We start from the raw sequence: 21,458 nt of genomic DNA, 5'->3' as shown, positions 1-21,458 counted from the left end.
TCTCTCACAGTGCATGTAGTCTGCACTGAGCGCAGAGGGAGAGCTGCTTGTTGCTGGTCATTGGGTCTGTGACTCTGTTGGAGACTGTATCATGACACATTGTTCTCACCTGGCAGATGGAAGTCATTTACCTGCTCATGCGAAGTCCAAAGCCGGGCTCTTGAGCTTTAACAGAGTAAGCCGAAGTGATGCCGGGAATTACACTTGTATTGCCTCCAACAGCCTGCAGGGGGAGATAAAAGCTTCTGTCCATCTCACTGTAGCAGGTGAGTCCTTCTGTAAGATTTGATGGATAATCCTTACTAGTTTCATACTGAGCTGTGGACAAGTGCTGCCAATCAGTGGTTTCATTTTATCTAATAACCTGATGAAAGTAAGACACAATTGTAGAGACATTTGGGGGTACATTTACTAAAGGTCGGATTTTATTTTTTATTCTTAGTATTTCAGGGTCTAAATCGGGGGTGGGGAACCTTTTTTCTGCCGAGGGCCATTTTGATATATATAACATTATTCGCGGGCCAGGTGCAGGCCACGACTCTCCGTGTGATGTCACTTGGGGACGGGGCCACAATCGCCAGTAATTACAGCAATGCTCAGAGCATCCTGAGGATGCTTTGGGGAGCTGTTAAGGCAGCGATGTGACTGTCTGAAGCATCCTAAGGATGCTCCAATTGGCACTGCTGCATATATATTTTGGCCGCAGGATGCCATTATAAGCACCCTGCTATCCAGAGGAGGCTAGCAGAAAAATAACTCAGAGGGCCAGACCAAATGACTCCGGGGGCCTTATATGGCCCCTGGGCCTGAGGTTCCTAGAGCCTGGTCTAAATCATACACTTACAAACACATGATTTTTTACATATTTTTTTAAACTATGCCAAAAATCATGTTCGTAAATGTGTGATTTAGAAGTATATTTACTGAAAGTCGATTTGTGTTTGATTTTTGGTCAATGTTGGGTGTTTTTTTTTTTTTTTTTACTTTTTGTATTTCAGGGTCTAAATCACACATCACTTAGAGATGATTTTTTTTTTTACATTGTTTAAAAAAAAATAGATGTCAAAAATAATGTTAGCAGAATGTGTTATTTAGACCCTGAAACACACAATCGACCAAAATCGGCTTTTAGTAAATCTACCCCACGCTGTCCTGAATGCATCTGCTCTTCTACAAACTGGTCCTTCAGCCCAAACACAAGTGCGACCTGGTCAGCCATCAGAAGTGACTACATGGGCTCCGACGTATTTTATTTGGTACAACACAGTATTAAACTAGGCGCCGGGATGCAGTGATGTCTCTGTACACCACCAAAAGCAGCAGCAGATGGGTAGCCAACCCAATATTAAAAAGACACAGAAAATATAAGCGGCGCAATAGTGGCGTAAATTAATCACAAATATATATGTGTGTATGTATAAGTGTGTGTGTGTGTATATATATATATATATATATGTATGTATGTATGTATGTATGTATTAGAATAGATCTATTCATAGTTAGCTCAATGATTTGTTGAGTTCAGTCCAGAGCAACGTGAGACAAACAGCCAGAAAGCAGTCTTTGCTAGTATATATGTAGGCAAAATGATTGATGGAGCCGGCTTGCGACCTGCCGTGTGCTACAATAAGGTCACTTACCGTCGGTATCCAACCACTGTGGTGTAATAAAGGGGCAAACTGAGCTGGCTTGCGGCTGCCAGCTGATGCTCCTATGCGAGTGTTTCCCCTGATACCTCCGGTTTCTACTTCAGGGTCCATAGGGGGTCCACAGGGTTGACCTTGGGGTATAGCTGGATCTGGATCCACGGGCACCACGCAGTTAAAGCTTTGCTGCTCCCAGGATGCACTTGGGTCCGTCCTCCTCTATACCCCGCCCCGGCCACAGGCACCTCAGTTTTAGTTGGTGCCCGGCCGGAGTCGGGTCACCCTGTTGCAGTGGGGCTGCAGGAGCAGCCCCTAAGCTTTATTTTAAAAGAGAAATTTTTTATTTTTTTCTACTTTTTTACACTGTTAGAGCGGCAGCATCAGACTGTCCTTTAGGACGTCCACGCTGCCGCTCCTTCTCCCCGCTGGCGCCGCGACGCCAGTACAGCTCTGGGGATCGCGGCGGGACCCCAGAGCCTGTACTAGCCGGGCTCTGGGGACTCCCTTGACTGCTGCCGGACGCGACGGGGATCAGGTTATCTCTCGGCCACTCCTCCTCTGAGGTCTCCGGCGGCCATCTTTATTGGCACATCGCAGACTCCCAGGCGGTATCAAGTGGACCGGTCCCCCTGTGTACCTCTCCCCTGCTAAAGGACAGTGTACACAGCGCTATAGCCCTCCCAGACACTGAATCTGGGCGGTTGATTGTAGCGGAAGGTGCAGTGAGTATAACTTTTCTGCATTGTATGTGACTATTGCTAGTGCTGCCTGTCTGTGACTTATTCTCCTTACTGTCAGCTTATAACTATCCCTTTCCTTCTCCTACGGCCCGGCAGGTGTGTGGGGGAAGGGCGTTTTTCTGAGACCCTCACTTATATAAAACACGTATTTGTGGGGTCAGTCACATACTGTTGTGTGCTACACAGTACCATATCTGGGCTGTTGTGTCGCATACTGGTGAGTGCGCGGGTGTTAAAACCGTAATTCCTCTGGTGATACCTGTTTCTTGTGATTTACGGTATCATGTCTGATGAGGAGACTGAGCGCTCTGTGGCTCCTGTGCTATTTTCCTGCAGACGCTGTGCTGCTGGAGTTGATGGGGAGGACTTATCTCAGGATGGTCTGTGCGGGCGGTGCCAGCTGGTACCGGGCCCCTCCAACCCCCCTGTATCACAGGACCCTCCTTGGGCGATGTTTTCACAGGTGCTGGCGTCTATTGCGGACCGGTTATCGGTCCCATCAGCGGTCCCTTCTAGGGCGTTACCGCAGCCCACCATCCCCCATTCCCCGAGGGTTCCACAAATGTTGCGGTCTTCCCCCGGGGCCCAGACTGTGGGTCCTTACTCGGGACTGCCTGTGTATGTGCAGTCTTCCCCAGGGACGCGTCAGTCTGTAGTGCCTTTGCAGAGTTTTGCTCCGACGACTCCTCCGCCTTGGGTGGATGTTCTATCCAGCTCCGTACAGAGTCTGGCGGCTTCATCCTCGGCGTTTCAGTCCATGTTGCAAGGTGATGTGCCACCAAGGGTGTCTAAACGTCCGGTTGTGAGTTCACTAGCTGCGCAGTTGTCGGACTCGGAAGTGTCCTCAGATGATGGAGAAATCCATGAGGACTCTGACTCTGATGTCATGGGGCAGGAGGTGGAAGCTAAGTCCTCCATTAATGTTCCAGCCTTAGTTAGGGCGGTGCGGGCTATCCTACATGTTGAGGATGATGTGCCGGCTCCTATGTCGAAGTTTCCTAATTTTAAAAAGGCCAAGGTGACCTCAACTGTGTTCCCCCTGTCTGATCAATTATCGGATCATATGGCGGCGGCCTGGCAATTACCTAGTAAGAGGTTCCATCCACAGAAGAGGTTGGCGGCGAACTATCCTTTTCCTGAAGCTCATTGCAGGAAATGGGAAACTCCGCCGGCGGTGGATTCCCACGTTACCCGCTTGATCAAAAGCGCGACGCTGCCATTGCCGTCTATCTCCTCTTTGAAGGATCCCACGGACAGGAAGGTGGAGACTTGTTTAAAGTCCATTTATTCTCTTTCCGGGGCGGTGGCTCGCCCGTCCATGGCTATCTCCTGGGTGGCTAAAGCCATTGAGGCATGGGCCAATGCCTTGGAGGATACCTTTCCTGATGAGGCTCCGGATATCCAGAGAGCGTTAGTGGGACAGATGCGGGATGCAGCTTCCTATATTGGGGAAGCGTCTTTGGATGCCAGCCTGCTCACTTCTAGGGTGTCGGCTGCAGCGGTGTCTGCTCGGCGCTCCCTGTGGCTGAGGTCCTGGAGGGCTGATGCAGATTCAAAAAAGGGTCTGGAGGCCTTGCCTTTTAATGGTGATTTACTATTTGGTCCGGATTTGGACAGAATAGTGGATACTTTGGCTAAGTCCAAGTCGGCTTTTCTCCCTTCGGCCTCTGCGCCGGCTAAAGTGAGGAGCTCTGCCTTTCGGTCCTTTCGGGTTCAGGGTAAGGCCAAGGGCCAGTCCTTCCCGAGACATTCGGCGACCAAGGCCGCACCCAAGCCAAGAAGCAGGCATGGAGTGCTCGGCGCCCTTCTTCCAAGCAGGAGGATAAGCCTGCTGCCTGATGGGACGGGCCTCTCTCTGGGGGACCCCAGAGTGGGAGGCCGACTTCTCCAATTCGCCCAGTGTTGGCACAATACCACCACGGATGCCTGGGTTCGAGAAGTAGTCTCTCAGGGGTACGCCCTGTCTTTTCGGTTCAGGCCGCCCCACCAGTTTTTCTGTACGAGTCCTTCTCTGGACAAGACCAAAGCTGGTCAGATTCAGGTAGCTATAGAATCCTTGCTACAAGCAGGGGTCATTGTTCCCGTTCCGCAGTCTCAGCGCGGGACGGGGTACTATTCTACTCTGTTTCTGGTACAGAAACCCAATGGTTCTCATCGCCCTATCCTGAATTTGAAGTCTCTGAACAGATACCTCAGAGTTCCCAGGTTCAGGATGGAAACGTTACGTTCCATCATTCTGGCGATGGAACCCGGGGATTATATGGTCTCCCTCGATATCCAGGACGCCTATCTCCATGTGCCCATAGCACCGGCACATCAGCGGTATCTGATGTTTGTTATCCTGAACCATCACTACCAATTTCGGGCGTTGCCTTTTGGCCTTTCCACGGCTCCGAGGGTGTTCACCAAGGTGATGGCGGTTATGGCTGCCCACCTTCGGGGTCAGGGTCTACGTCTGTTGCCGTACCTGGACGATCTTCTGCTGCTGGCGAGCTCCCCGGAGGTGCTTCTTCGACATCTCCACCTGACCATTGCTTGTCTTCAAGCACACGGGTGGTTGATAAACTGGAAGAAGTCCTCCCTGATTCCATCACAGCGGATGGTTCATTTGGGAGCCCTGCTGGATTCTCGTCAGCAGCGGGTTTTCCTGACTCCAGAGAAGGTCTCCTCCCTGCAGCTGCGGATACACAGTTGCCTGAGCAGTTGCCGCCTGTCGGTCCATTCAGCTATGAGAGTTCTGGGGTCCATGGTGTCGACATTCGACATGGTGGAATTTGCCCAGTTCCATTCCCGGCCCCTGCAGGGGCTGATTCTATCGGAATGGAACGGGTTACCTCACCGGATCCGCTCTCAGATGCTGGTGTTGTCCGCGGAGGTTCGGCAGTCTTTGGCTTGGTGGCTTCAGACGGTGCATCTGGTCGAGGAGCGCCCCTTTTGGATCCCGGACTGGGTCCTGCTCACGACGGATGCCAGTCTTCGGGGTTGGGGGGCAGTGATCGGCTCATTATCGCTTCAGGGTCGTTGGTCCGCGGAAGAAGCACTTCTCCCCATCAACATCCTGGAACTGCGGGCTGTGTACAGGGCCCTGCAGTCGTCCGGCCCCGCTCTTCACGGAAGGGCGGTTCAGGTGCAGTCCGACAACGCCACCACGGTGGCATACATCAACCACCAAGGGGGAACTCGCAGTCGGGCAGCAATGTCGGAGGTGTCTCGCATTCTTGCTTGGGCGGAGTGTCACGTTCCAGCGATCTCGGCAGTCTTCATTCCCGGAGTCCTCAATTGGGAGGCGGACTTCCTCAGCCGTCACGATGTGCATCCCGGGGAATGGTCGCTTCACCCAGAGGTGTTTCAGCTACTCGTGGACAGGTGGGGGCTGCCGGAGCTGGACTTGATGGCCTCCCGTCACAATCACAAGTTGCCCGTTTACGGGTCAAGGACAAGAGACGCAGGCGCCTGTCTGGTAGACGCTCTGTCGGTGAAATGGACGTTTCACCTGGCGTATCTGTTTCCTCCGATATCCTTACTTCCTCGGGTTCTGCGGAAATTCAAGCAGGACGGCGGCACGCTCGTGCTGGTGGATCCGGCGTGGCCCAGACGTCCTTGGTACTCCGATCTGAGGTGCCTCTCCATCGACGCTCCGTACCTTCTTCCTCAGCGTCGGGACCTGTTGTCTCAGGGGCCCTGCCTTTACCCGGATCTGGGTCGGCTGTCTTTGACGGCGTGGCTCTTGAGACAGCCGTCTTGAGGTCTCGGGGTTTCTCCAGTTCAGTGATTGGTACCATGCTTAGGGCACGCAAGCCTGCTTCCGCGCGGATTTACCACAGGGTGTGGCGCACTTATTTTCAGTGGTGTGAATCCAGAAACTATGATCCGCAGGTGTTCCGGGTTTCCAGAATCTTGGAATTTCTTCAATCGGGTTTGGACCTCGGCTTACGCCTGGCCTCTCTGAAGGTTCATGTCTCTGCTTTGTCCGTGTGGTTTCAGCGACGGATTGCTACACTGCCAGATGTTTACACCTTTTTCCAAGGTGTTCTCAGGATCCAGCCTCCCTTCGTGCCTCCGGTGGCTCCGTGGGACTTGACGGTGGTACTGAGGGTCTTGCAGGGTCCTCCTTTTGAGCCGCTTGAGTCGGTGGAGCTCAAGTGGCTGACGTTTAAGACCATTTTTCTCCTGGCAATTGCTTCGGCCAGGAGGGTTTCAGAATTGGGGGCGCTTTCCTGTCGCCCTCCTTTTCTGATTTTTCACCAGGACAGGGCAGTGCTCCGCACGCGTCCTGAGTTTTTGCCCAAGGTGGTTTCAAAGTTCCACATTAATCAGGAACTTGTTGTGCCAGCTTTTCAGTCACCTGATCTTTCTGCTGGTGAGGCTTCCTTGGATGTGGTCCGGGCACTTAGAATCTATGTGGACCGGACTGCTTCGGTTAGGAAGTCGGATTCTTTGTTTGTCCTCTTTGGTTTTCACAAGAGGGGTTGGCCTGCCAACAAGCAAACGTTAGCCCGTTGGCTTCGTTCAGTTATTTGTGAGGCTTATGCGCAGGAGGGTTTACCTGTGCCAGCCTCTGTTAAGGCTCATTCCACTCGTTCTGTGGGTCCCTCTTGGGCTGCTAGACGTGGCGCCTCCGCTGTTCAGCTGTGTAAGGCGGCTACTTGGTCTTCAATTCAGACGTTTTTGAGGTTTTATGCGTTTGACACCTTCGCCTCTCAGGATGCATCCTTTGGGCGCCGGGTACTCCTTTCAGCACAGGAGCGTCCCCGCCCTTAGTTGAACTGCTTTGGGACATCCCCAAGGTCAACCCTGTGGACCCCCTATGGACCCTGAAGTAGAAAACGAGATATGGTAAGAACTTACCTTTGTTATCTCTGTTTCTACGAAGTCCATAGGGTCCACAGGGCGCCCGCCCTGACGCACCTGGCTTCAAATGGGCTGTGTGGCTGGTCACCGGTTTTCCGTCTCCCATTTCTGTGAGTATGGTTTCTTGTGTGTTCCAGTCTTCCTTCTCTATGTTTAGTCTCCTCCTCCGGCCTTAGCTGCTTACCAACTGAGGTGCCTGTGGCCGGGGCGGGGTATAGAGGAGGACGGACCCAAGTGCATCCTGGGAGCAGCAAAGCTTTAACTGCGTGGTGCCCGTGGATCCAGATCCAGCTATACCCCAAGGTCAACCCTGTGGACCCTATGGACTTCGTAGAAACAGAGATAACAAAGGTAAGTTCTTACCATATCTCTTGTTATACACTCTCGCTGGTCTCCAGACATTGATATGTGTAGTAATGAGGGGGCCAGCGGAGCTGGTTTGCGACCTGCCAAATGTATCTCTGATGCGACTATGACCCCCCCCCCCCTGGTCTCATGAATGCTGGATCTCTATTGAGCGGAATGTAGCGTAACCTCAGCGGTGCAACAGCATGCAAATCATTATGCACCTGGATAACAGCACACCAGTGTGTACACTGTCATGGATAGCAGCAGGTAGGAATAATGGATTTCCCAAGCACACCTTCTGACCGGTTTCTTCCGACAAACGGATTTTTTCAAAGAAAATAGGTGCATGCTGGGTGTCCTCTAAAATGCACTTCTATATGCTCCATAGTAGGTTTGATGATTAACACCTGAGTGGTGTAATTAGCTCTCAGCAAATGTGCAAGTGAAACCAACACAGCACAATACATACTAAGTGTAATCTAACTATTTGAATGCCAAATGAATATAAACAGTGAACATTTTCCATTTTCTGCCCTGGTAAATGGGGAAATCGGGTTGGCTATCGACTAAGATTTGCTACCAATGGCTGATTTTGCCAGCGAGGTCGGAGATCCGATGGTTCTTCGCCGTTGATGCCTTTCTCCCTAGATGCATGGTGAACACGCCAATGGTCTTCCCTTAGGGGAATACTAACCATGGAACAAAGCATAACTAGGCTGCATGTTTATCTAGTATAGGACACTGGTATAGAGTTAGGGTTTCCATAAGTGACCACATGTTACCATGTATGGGATGCTCTCATTGTTATTCATGTATCATGGGTCCAACTTCCGCCCTTGCAGAAACTTAATTTATCAGTCCAGAGGTGATGATTGCTGACAAGTATTAAGATGGGGATAGGTTTTAAGTTTACCAGCACTATGTACCCCGTCACCGCCGTCTCCTAACCCATCGTAATGGAGTTAATGCCACCCAGTCATTTACCGTTTCTATATAACCCTTTCCGACAGTAGTCTCCTGACCCCTTGGGATGAAGCTACGCTGTCGCCCAGTCCTCTACCAGCTCCATGTACCGCTCCCCTGCCCCAGTTGTCTCATGGCCCCTTATGTCATAGTTAGCCGACGGAGATCCTGGCTTCTCACACCCCCCCCCAGTGGTGGAGACACGCCTCCGTTTCGGGGAACGGAAGGCATCGCTGCCATGAATCAGTTCCTTACTTCTCTAGCCAGTCATGGGGCCATAGGCCCTCGCTGCCTCATGCACGGGATGTGTTTCCATAGCTGTAATATACCATACTAACATTTGGCGTCATGGTTTAGTTCTGAGCGCAAACAGCAGAGGGGATGTCTATAGATGGGGGTTTAAAAATGTTTTGCATCAGTTTCTGGGACCCTAGGTACTGTATGTGTTCAGTATTGTGATCACTTCTCTCACTAGTAGTTGTATCACAGGAAGTGCCCCTGCTTCCCCCCAATATCCTTCACAGAAGAAAGTGGTTTCACAGTAACGCCACCCCCCTTTTCTTGCACTCAGAGCAGATACTGTGTGTGATGCCACCAAGTTCTGATTTAGCAGCCTGAGAGAGTATGCTGCTGACCCTAACATGCAGGGAGACCAGGGCCAAACACACACAAGAACCTGATGAACTGGTCTATTAAAAGACTTTTATTGTTGGTTATAGAAGCAGGACTGTGAGGATTAGTGGAATGGCGTAGCAAGGGATTTTCGAGGTGAATCGTTAACGATGGAGGTGGGCAGCTGTGGCCCTACACCACATTTTGCCGCTTCCTGTTCCTCGAACCCGATTCCACCGATCACGCTATCTACTTCCGATCCACATCCAAGCTCCTGACTAACAGAGTAACGTAGTCGGACATTTGGGAATACCTGGACTGTAGGCTACCATTTATCTGACTCGCTGTAACCTGCCTGACTCAGTATGGTTGTCACAGTCTTGGGATACTTCTCTCAATAGTTTGCATTGCTAATTGTCTCAGGGGTCCCTCTGACTGTCAGTAACCTGCTGTTACTGGTGTCGCCAGACATCACCGACTGAGTTTCAACTGTACACTAGTTGTAGTCACTACCACCCGAAGGCTCCTCCACCGGCACCTAGAACCACTTCTGTGTGTTGGTACAGCTGCTGTATCACCTCTTTGCTGGTGACTGTGGCTGGTTCCTCCTGACCCGCTTACTTCTGTATGAGGACCTCTGGTTAGCAGACAGGACATTGCCTTTTTGAAGTCGAGTTCATCACAGACAGCTAGGGAACAGACTAGACTCTTAGCACTTGTCTGTCACAGTTCACAGCAGAAAATAGACGTCCGGGAGAACCTTAATGCAGAATGTTTAATGACCAGAAGATACCACTGACTAGGGGCCATTACACATCAGTCTGCGATACTGATGATTATTCCAGATGTTCAAGCTAGGGAATCTCTTTCATGGGTCTGTTCTGCCCCTTGTATACAGCCATGGCCAAAAGTTTTGAGAATGACACAAGTATTATATTTAACAAAGTTTTGCTGCTTCAGTGTTTAGACCTGTTTGTCAGATTACTATGGTATACTGAAGTAATATTACAAGCATTTCATAAGTGTCAAAAGCTTTTATTGACAATTATACAGCTTTTATACCTAAATTCCGGGTCTGACCCGGAGGTTGGAACAGGTTTCCAAACCGGATCAGACCCGGAATTTAGACTGCGCCGACCAAGGAAATTCCAGTGTCACCGCCGTTCACAACGGAGCCGGGTCTGCAGTGACCCGACTCTCCCGGCGTGGAAGTGGACGCTTGGAGATGAGGTCATCTCCAAGCGCCACTGAAGCCAGCCAATCGGCTGGCATGCGGCGCGCTCCAGGCAATCGTGACCCGGATTGCGCCATTTACACTGCAGGGTTTCACGGGTTATTCCCGTGTTAAACCCTGCAAGTTACCTGGGTTGGATCGCCGGGTCACTCGACCCAGGAATCCAACCCTGTCCCCTTTTACACCAAGTGGCTACCCAGGTTAACCCTGCAATACCCCGGGTTTTAGCTCTGGTGTAAAAGGGGTATTACATTAAGTTATGCAAAGAGTCAATATTTGCATTGTTGACCCTTCTTTTTCAAGACCTCTGCAATTCGCCCTGGCATGCTGTCATTCAACTTCTGGGCCACATACTGACTGATGGCCGCCCATTCTTACCTAATCAATGCTTGGATTTGTCAGAATTTGTGCGTTTTTGTTTGTCGACCCGCCTCTTGAGGATTGACCACAAGTTCTCATTGGGATTAAGGTCTGGAGAGTTTCCTGGCCATGGACTCAAAATGTCGATATTTTGTTCCCCGAGCCACTTAGTTATCACTTTTGCCTTATGGCAAGGTGCTCCATCATGCTGGAAAAGGCATTGTTCATCACCGAACTGTTCATGGATGGTTGGGAGAAGTTGCTCTTGGAGGATGTTGTTTTGGTACCATTCTTTATTCATGGCTGTGTTCTTAGGCAAAATTGTGAGTGAGCTCACTCCCATGGTTGAGAAGCAACCCCACAATAGCCCAGACGTTGATTGACAGCATACCAGGGCGAATTGCAGAGGTCTTGAAAAAGAAGGGTCAACACTGCAAATATTGACTCTTTGCATAAACTTCATATATTTGTCAATAAAAGCCTTTGACACTTATGAAATGCTTGTAATTTTACTTCAGTATACCATAGTAACATCTGACAAAAAGATCTAAACACACTGAAGCAGCAAACTTTGTGAAAACCAATACTTGTGTCATTCTCAAAACTTTTGGCCATGGCTGTACAGTTTTGGTTACATCTAGGCTGGCAGGGGGTGGTTGTTACATAGTCCAACATTTCCTTCAGTGCCAGGATTGCGGTCAGTGGCTCTCCATCCTGGTGCCTCTAAGTCTGGGCTGGGCTATTACATATTAATATTACTGCATGAGTGGCTAGCTCTCATCACAGGAAGCAATACTATACATCATCTAAAATTGGATGCAAACATTTTATACAGTAACCTGGGATTCTCTGATCTGCAGGTTTCCTCAATGGGATGGTTTACCCTATTATTCCTAATGGCTACACAGGGAGCGCCTGATGTGCATTCACACAGAGGCCCTGATTCAGAGCCGGACACTCTAACAGAGCGCTTGCTCTGAATCAGGGCCGGCCGCCTTGTTTTTTTAGAGCATAGCACCCACAGCTATAGCGAGCGGCCAGGAAGATGGTCGCGATGGTCAAGACCATCTGGCTTGCGACGAGACCCTCGTGATGTCAGTGGGGCTGCCCCCAAACGGAGGCGTTCACATGGGAACGCCTCCGTTTGGGCAGCCACCCCCTCGGGCCCGCCCACCAAAGGGGGCGTGCTGTCACTCAACATCGACAGCACGCCCCCTTTGGTACGAGACCCGGAACGACTGATTGCCCGTCGCTATCCGGGTCTCGCGAGCGGGTCTGAATCATGCCCAGAGTGCAGATGGTCAAGCCACCACCATCCCGTCCATAAGACAAATGCTCAACTAACATGGGGTTTCCTGTCTTCAAATTTACACTCAAAGGTGCGGTGCAGAGCTGTAAGTAAATCGGGCAGCAATGCAGAGCTGTAAGTGAATCGGGCAGGGATGCAGAGCTGTAAGTGAATCTGGTAGGGCTGTAAGTGAATCGGGCAGGGATGCAGGGCTGTAAGTGAATCGGGCAGGGATGCAGGGCTGTAAGTGAATCGGGCAGGGATGCAGAGCTGTAAGTGAATCGGGCAGGGCTGTAAGTGAATCGGGCAGGGATGCAGAGCTGTAAGTGAATCGGGCAGGGCTGTAAGTAAATTGGGCAGGGATGCAGGGCTGTAAGTGAATCGGGCAGGGATGCAGAGCTGTAAGTGAATCGGGCAGGGCTGTAAGTAAATTGGGCAGGGATGCAGAGCTGTAAGTGAATCGGGCAGGGATGCAGGGCTGTAAGTGAATCGGGCAGGGATGCATAGAATGCTGTACAGCAGTGACCCATTCTTTTCCTTTTCTGTAGTACATAGTATAGCGTATGGGCAGGATGCATAGAATGCTGTACAGCAGTGACCCAACCTTTTCCTTTCTGTAGTACATAGTATAGCGTGTGGGCAGGATGCATAGAATGCTGTACAGCAGTGACCCAACCTTTTCCTTTCTGTAGTACATAGTATAGCGTGTGGGCAGGATGCATAGAATGCTGTACAGCAGTGACCCAACCTTTTCCTTTCTGTGGTATATAGTATAGCGTATGGGCAGGATGCATAGAATGCTGTACAGCAGTGACCCAACCTTTTCCTTTCTGTAGTACATAGTATAGCGTATGGGCAGGATGCATAGAATGCTGTACAGCAGTGACCCAACCTTTTCCTTTCTGTAGTATATAGTATAGCGTGTGGGCAGGATGCATAGAATGCTGTACAGCAGTGACCCAACCTTTTCCTTTCTGTAGTACATAGTATAGCGTGTGGGCAGGATGCATAGAATGCTGTACAGCAGTGACCCAACCTTTTCCTTTCTGTAGTACATAGTATAGCGTATGGGCAGGATGCACAGAATGCTGTACAGCTGTGACCCAACCTTTTCCTTTCTGTGGAATATAGTATAGCGTGTGGACAGGATGCATAGAATGCTGTACAGCAGTGACCCATTCTTTTCCTTTCTGTAGTACATAGTATAGCGTATGGGCAGGATGCACAGAATGCTGTACAGCTGTGACCCAACCTTTTCCTTTCTGTGGAATATAGTATAGCGTATGGGCAGGATGCATAGAATGCTGTACAGCAGTGACCCAACCTTTTCCTTTCTGTAGTACATAGTATAGCGTATGGACAGGATGCATAGAATGCTGTACAGCAGTGACCCAACCTTTTCTTTTCTGTAGTACATAGTATAGCGTATGGGCAGGATGCATAGAATGCTGTACAGCAGTGACCCAACCTTTTCCTTTCTGTGGTATATAGTATAGCGTGTGGGCAGGATGCATAGAATGCTGTACAGCAGTGACCCAACCTTTTCCTTTCTGTGGAATATAGTATAGCGTGTGGACAGGATGCATAGAATGCTGTACAGCAGTGACCCATTCTTTTCCTTTCTGTAGTACATAGTATAGCGTATGGGCAGGATGCACAGAATGCTGTACAGCTGTGACCCAACCTTTTCCTTTCTGTGGAATATAGTATAGCGTATGGGCAGGATGCATAGAATGCTGTACAGCAGGGACCCAACCTTTTCCTTTCTGTGGAATATAGTATAGCGTGTGGACAGGATGCATAGAATGCTGTACAGCAGTGACCCATTCTTTTCCTTTCTGTAGTACATAGTATAGCGTATGGGCAGGATGCACAGAATGCTGTACAGCTGTGACCCAACCTTTTCCTTTCTGTGGAATATAGTATAGCGTATGGGCAGGATGCATAGAATGCTGTACAGCAGTGACCCAACCTTTTCCTTTCTGTAGTACATAGTATAGCGTATGGACAGGATGCATAGAATGCTGTACAGCAGTGACCCAACCTTTTCTTTTCTGTAGTACATAGTATAGCGTATGGGCAGGATGCATAGAATGCTGTACAGCAGTGACCCAACCTTTTCCTTTCTGTGGTATATAGTATAGCGTATGGGCAGGATGCATAGAATGCTGTACAGCAGTGACCCAACCTTTTCCTTTCTGTGGTATATAGTATAACGTATGGGCAGATTGCACAGAAATGAAGTAAGGCCCATTGCAAAATGAGAAAAATAGAAGTGTCTATATAAAGGAAGAGAGTGCATACTCTTAGCAATGAGATTTTATAGTATAATGGTAACTGTCCCTCTAAAGTAATACACTTTTTCTTGTGATCAAGTGTTTATTAGCTTCAAGACTGTTCCGGAGAACACAACGGTTTACCATGGGAACCCAGCGATCCTGCACTGCCAGGCTACCGGTGACCCCATTCCACATATTCAGTGGACAAGACGGGAGGGCATGTTGGACGGCACCAAGTCATATCCTAGGTAAGCTCCATACTGTCCCACTGTTGTCCTAAGACTAAACCTAGAGGTGTAGACGGGACAGTTCTGGGGGATGGGAGGCGTCATTACCTGCACTGGGAATGTGGGCAGGTTAATAATCTGTAGAAGTGAACACCAGTGAGACTCCGATCTGGGATGAGCCACTAATTATACAGGCAGGTCTCATCTGTTCTATACAGGGTTCAGCACCACCTGAGGGAGTCATGTACAGGGAGCCCTGGCTCCAGGAGGGGGCATCACTTGCAGACTTGCTCGTCCAGCCTCTCTGCGGCAGCTGTCAGCACTAATAATGTGCAGTCAGCTGACAGGCGTCCTGTGCCGGTCAGGATAAAAGTGAACTGTCCTGGTGCTCAGTGTCGTTAGCGGGTACATACACTGACCACCAGGGAGGGGGCTGGGCTTGCTCAGTGGCCGCTTGGGAGTGAGCTGTGCCTGTATACTGTATGTGTTTGGAGTACACCCTGCTGGTAATATGTGGCGTGACCGCTGGCTCTACAGTTATTACTGGAAAAGTAAATGTGGCCCTTTTGGGAGTTGGGCAGGTGCAGTTTATTTGCCGTGTCTTGTAAAGAAAAGCTTTTTGCACCACTTTCGCAGTTCAGGCTGTGCGCGTTGCACTCAACCATGGGAATCTCTCATACTCTTTTTTTTTTTTTTTTTTTTTGTTTCTAGGATTCAGATCATGCCGAATGGCTCTCTGGTTATCTATCACGTGACCAGCGAGGATTCTGGGAAATATACCTGTATTGCTGGCAACGCCTGTAACATCATGCACCACGACACCTTCCTCTATGTTGTAGGTGAGATGAGGAGCTAGGAAAAGGGCCCAGGAATTCAAAGTCTCATTTCATCTGCTTTGAACTGTATTGTATTATAAGTAGTCTGCTACAGCTTACACCTCTATGTCCTGCATTGGGCTTCACAGACAGTCAGATCTTTGCCAGACAGATTGTGATTGAGTGCTTTGCGACAGTTGTCATAGCTGTTCCGATTGGAGCAGAATAACACATATTTGCTTTAAATAATTAAAGGGAGTGCTTATTCAGGTTGTGTATCGCAGGAACAGTGTTGGATTTGCATCTGCTAAGCAGGAAGGAAACCTCTCTCCGACCAGGTCAGCTGTAGTATCTGACTTCAGTATGTTGTCACAGATTAGTTCGTGTGAGCAGAGATGTCACCCTCTGAAATACTCTGTTCTAATGTACGAGTCCACAAGACGCACTACAAATAGATACACTATTAGGTAAGATCCCCATGTAACACCGTATATAGAGATATACTATTAGGTAAGATCCCCATGTAACACCGTATATAGAGATATATTATTAGGTAAGATCCCCATGTAACACCGTATATAGAGATATATTATTAGGTGAGATCCCCATGTAACACCGTATATAGAGATATATTATTAGGTGAGATCCCCATGTAACACCGTATATAGAGATATATTATTAGGTGAGATCCCCATGTAACACCGTATATAGAGATATATTATTAGGTGAGATCCCCATGTAACACCGTATATAGAGATATATTATTAGGTGAGATCCCCATGTAACACCGTATATAGAGATATATTATTAGGTGAGATCCCCATGTAACACCGTATATAGAGATATATTATTAGGTGAGATCCCCATGTAACACCGTATATAGAGATATACTATTAGGTGAGATCCCCATGTAACACCGTATATAGAGATATATTATTAGGTGAGATCCCCATGTAACACCGTATATAGAGAGATATTATTAGGTGAGATCCCCATGTAACACCGTATATAGAGATATATTATTAGGTGAGACACCCATGTAACACCGTATATAGAGATACATTATTAGGCATAAATTGGGGGTCACGCTGTGTATAGATTATTACACATTAGTTGGGGTTAAGCTGTATATAGATAATTAGGCATAAGTTGGGGGGTACGCTGTGTATATATAGAAATTATTACGTATAAGTTGGGGGATCACACTGTATATAGCTAAATTATTCAGCATAAGTTGGGGGGTCACTGTATATAACTAAATTATTTGGCATAAGTTGGGGAGTCACGCTGTATATAGATAATTAGGTATAAGTTGGGGGTCACTCTGTATAGATACATTATTATGCATAAATTGGGGGGGTCACACTGTGTATAGAGTATCTTTCTACTTCAGGGTCCATAGGGGGTCCACAGGGTTGACCTTGGGGTATAGGTTGGGAACCAAATCCGGGCACCACGCAGTTAAAGCTTTTAGCTCCCAGGATGCACTTGGGTCCACTCTCCCTATAACCCCGCCCCCCAGCCAGGCGCACCTCAGTTTAAGTTGGTGCCCGGCCGGAGTTGGGTCACCGTTACTGCAGGGGGGCTGCTTAGCAGCCTCTAAGCTTAAAAGAGTTTTGTTTTATTATTTTTTACTACTCTTCAGAGCGGCAGCATCAGACTGTCCAATGGACGTCTGAGCTGCCGCTCCTACACCCCGCCGGCGCTGCGACGCCAGTACAGATCTGGGGATCGCAGCGGGACCCCAGAGTCTGTACTAGCCGGGCTCTGGAGGAATCCCTGGGCTGCTGCCGGATCGACGGGGACAGGTAAGTCGCGTGGTCACCGCTTGCGGTGATCCACGTGTGAATATGCAGCCTTATGCCTCCGGTCTCTGGGGACAGACCCGAGGCGCTAGCGGTGGCGGCGGGCTCCCCCTCCATGGAGGCATACCCCGCGTGTCCACAGCCCACCAGGGATTATAGCGGCAGCGGGAGCCGGCATCCCGGGGGGTCAATTGCTAGCCAGGGGAGGAAGCCTTCCCTGTCTAGCGGCTCCTCCCCTCAGCTCAGCGCGCCTTTCAATACTACAGTCTGGCGTCGCTGAGCTGCTTCCTCCGCGGGCCACGCTTCTTCTGAGGTCTCCAGTGGCCATTTTCTCTCTGTGGTGCTGCAGAACTCTTAGGATGTCAGTGAGCCCAGTCCCCCTGCGTACCTGGCCATTTTGGGTGAGTGTACACAGCGCTATAGCCTTCCCAGACACTGAATCTGGGCAGTTGAATGTAGCGACATTGTGCAGTATATTATATGTCATGCTTATGTATGTATATATATTTTTCTGCATTGTATGTGACTTATGCTAGTGCTGACTGTCTGCTTTTTCTCTCACCTGTCAGTGTATATCTATCCCTTTTCTTTATCTGCCCTAATACAGGTGTACCTGGGGTGGTTCTGAGACCTCACATATATATTTGTTAATATCTGTGAGGTTTGTCACATACTGTTGCGTGCTGCACGTTGCCATATTTTAGATGGAACTGTGAGTTGCATACGCTGATAATGGGTCCCTGCAGCTAATCTTAGCGTCAGTCAGGACCGGTATGGCGCTGCTTAATATTTCCGTCAAGATAGTCAGATATATCTGACCAGGAGATTGCACACGATACTGCACCCATTATTGCTATCCTGCAAGTCATAGCCTGCAGGAATTAGTGCGGAGGATTTTAACTCAGAAAGGTTTATGTATGCGGCACCATCTGGTGCCGGGTCCCTTGCACGACCCCCTTAAAGGGCGTTGTTTCTCAGGATCCTCTCCTTTGAGGATCGCCGGGCGGGCCCCATTGTCGTCACTCACTTGGAGTTACTTCACCATACTGCCCTTTTGAACTCGGGGTATCTCGCAATTTCTTGCAATTTACCCCTGTGCAACAGACTGTCGCTCCCCGCCAGGGTTTTTCACAGTACATGAATTACCTCCGATACCACATCGGTCTGTCATTCCCCTTGCAGGGATTACCACAACGGCCACCCTGGTGGATGTCGTTTTATACGAAATACTAATTGGCGTGATATACGCCCTGTGGTTACTGACCAGTGGCTCTGCCGTGAACTGGATGGTATATTCGGCTCTTTCCCTCTCACATGGGGGGAGCCGATCTCAAGTATTATTATCCCTGCTTTGGGGCTGGTAGCCAGGCTCATTCTGGATATAGAGAATGTCGATCCTGCACCAGTATCATACATCTCCCGTTTTCTGCCCAGCGGGTGGATCTCATAGCGGGAGTCTGGCTGTCCCCAGATACGAGGAGTCACAAAGGCCTCCTGTTTCCCATTCCCTGAGGGTCCTCACAAGTAATGGAAATCCCCTTCTGGGATGGATTTGTATGTTAATCATCGGGTTACAGGCATTAATACGCCTCCCATCCCGGCCTGGACGAATTTTACGGATCCGTAGGTGGTAACTTTGCCTGAAATCAATGTACTCGTTTTCAGGGCCTGTTGCCCGTCCTACCATGGCCATCGCATGGTGATGCTTTTGTGACGTTTTTCCCCTCCAACACGTCTGAGGTTCAAATATCTTTTTGCCGCTCACAAAATATGCAGTGGTCATATGTGGGATTACCTCATGGGATGCCGGTCTTCTAACTTTCAGGGTTTCGGCGGCGTCTGTATCCGCCGCAGTACCCTATGGCTGCGTTATGGGAAAGCAGAGGTGCACACTCCTTCCATGGGGAAGTTCTTGTTTGGTCCTGACCTTGACAAGATCGTTGCATCATTGGCAGTATCACTAATGGGGAGATACCGTCTTTAGCTACTCCCACTACATTCGGACTAACTCTGTTAAGTCTTTTTGTCCTCAGGGTCAGCCTAAAGGCCTGTTTTTTCCTAGGCTGTCGGCCTCCATGGGGGCCACCATATCCAGTACCGAGCAGTCCTGGACTTCCGGACGACCCTGTTTCTACACCTGAGGATATACCCTCAGCCTGACGGGACAGGTCTACATCTGGGGAATTTCCAGAGTGAGGTACTGATTCTCAACGGCCTCTCATTGCTCATGCAGCCTCCTCACAGGCATTGTTACACGGGCCCTTCTTCAGAACTGATCAGGGCCTTACAATCCCAGAAAGCTATACAGTCTTTGTGGTAAGCAGAGCTATTTCGGCCAACCTCACTATCTCAGTGAGGGACTGGTTGTTCTACTTTCTTTTTGGGGCGGTGACCGACTGGTCCTCCTTTGCCTATACTCTGTCTCAAATCCCTGAATCAGATTCCAACGGTGCCTTGAGAATGTCACCCATTCTGACATAGTCCAAGGGTCTTCTCCTGGCCAACTCTGCGGTGTTTATTCCCGGAGCTCTCCATTGGGAAGCGGGCTTCCTCAGCCGTCACGGCGTGCATCCCGGGGACTAGTCTCTTCTCCAAGAGAGGTTTCAACTCCTGGTGAGCAGAGGGGGCCTCCCTGAGGGGATTGATCCCCATGGCCTTCTGACTCGATCACACATTACCGGTGTTACAGTCCAGCTCTAGGAGTACTGAAGCTACCTTCAGTGACTCTTTGTCAGTGAAGTGGTCCTTCCACTTTGTGTACCTGTGTCCTCCGGTCTCCCTTCTTCCTCGAGGTCTTCGGAAGTTTAATTCGAGACGGAGGGGCTTTCCTTCTGGGGGCTCCAGGTCGTCCCAGACATCACTGGTACTAAGATTTTCGGAGTCTCCTCATCGATGCTCCGTTCCTACTGCTTCACTATCTGGACCTGTTGTCTCAGGGTCCTTGTTTTTCCCTGGATCTGGATTGCTTGTCTTTAACTGCGCCCCTACTGTGGTCCTCGGGCTTCCCTGGCTCTGTCTTCATTGAGATGTTTAGAGCAGATAGGCCAGACTTTGCTGGGATCTGCCACGGACTGTGGCATACATAATTCTTATGGTATCGTACCTGTCGATACGATCCTCCGGTGTCCAGGATTTCCAGATATTCTGGCATTCCTTCCAGCTGGCTTGGGTTTCACCCTTGGCCTGGCCTTCCTGACAGTGCGGATCTCTACACTGTCGGTATGGTTAAGATATGGAATTGCTCCGCTCTGGTATCCAATTCATCCTTTGGAGTGTTTTCTGGATTATGTCTCCACTTGTCCTCCCTAGGGACTCCTGGGGAGTTAGTAGTGGTTCTTTGTTCCCTCCGGGGACAGTCAATGGAACCGCTGGTTGTGATAGCCATTACATGGTCTATTGTTTAAGCTCTCTCTCTCTCTCTCTCTCTCTCTCTCTCTCTCTCTCTCTCTCTCTCTCTCTCTCAGGGTGTTTAAGTCAACCAGGAGAGTGTCTGAATTGGGAGCGTTCTCATGTGGCTCCCTCTTCTGGAGGGCATCATGTCAGGGTGTGAGTTGCTCTCGCCCTGTGTTTCTTCTTAAAGTGGTTTTTAGGTTCCATATTATTCTGGAACTTATGGTATGGCCATTCAGTTCCCAGTCCTCTCGGCTGGTGTGGCCTCATGGACTGTGGTCCGGCCTCTTTGGCTTTATGTGATCCGTTCAAGTTCCTTATGGTAATCGGACTCCTTATTGGTGGTCTGCGGTTTCTGGTTTTAACAGGAAACGATGGCCGGCCTATAATGAAATGTTGACTGGATGGCCTCGTATGTCTTCCTCAGGGGCCTACCCATGGGTGGGCATTTCTGTCTTTGAGGCTTGTTTTTTTCTCGGGCCGTGTAACCCTCGTGGGCGGCTCGTCGTGGCGCCTCGGCTGTTTTGCCTTACTAGGTGTCCACGTGGTCTTCTGTCCATACCTTTTTAAGGTTCTAGGCATTGGTTTCCTTTGCCTCTCAGGATGCTTCCTTTTTGGCGACGGATTCTCCTCTCAGCACAGGAGCGTCCCCACCCTTGGTTGAACTGCTTTGGGACATCCCCAAGGTCAACCCAGTGGACCCCCTATGGACCCTGAAGTAGAAAACAAGAGATATGGTAAGAACTTACCTTTGTTATCTCTGTTTCTACGAAGTCCATAGGGTCCACAGGGCGCCCGCCCTGACGCACCTGGCTTCATATGGGCTGTGTTACTGGTCACCGGTTTCCCGTCTCCTTTTCTGTGAGTATGGTTCTAGAGTGTTCCAGTTTTCTCTCTCTT

At 49.6% G+C, this 21,458-nt stretch overlaps 1 protein-coding gene across 1 annotated transcript in view; it reads left to right on the top strand.

Annotated features, from left to right (window-relative positions):
• Window positions 1–21,458, top strand: part of PTK7 (protein tyrosine kinase 7 (inactive)) — a 79,561-nt gene that overhangs the window by 23,754 nt on the left and 34,349 nt on the right. The window contains exons 11-13 of the mRNA XM_088450693.1: window positions 117–266; window positions 14,419–14,569; window positions 15,260–15,387. Of these exons, the coding sequence (XP_088306819.1) occupies window positions 117–266; window positions 14,419–14,569; window positions 15,260–15,387 (429 nt within the window). The remainder of the gene's footprint in view (window positions 1–116; window positions 267–14,418; window positions 14,570–15,259; window positions 15,388–21,458) is intronic.

The sequence above is a fragment of the Taudactylus pleione genome, unplaced genomic scaffold (genome assembly GCF_031769625.1).
Source record: "Taudactylus pleione unplaced genomic scaffold, aTauple2 ptg000522l, whole genome shotgun sequence".
Classification (NCBI taxonomy): Eukaryota; Metazoa; Chordata; class Amphibia; order Anura; family Myobatrachidae; genus Taudactylus; species Taudactylus pleione.
This window is presented reverse-complemented; position numbering and strand designations above follow the sequence as displayed.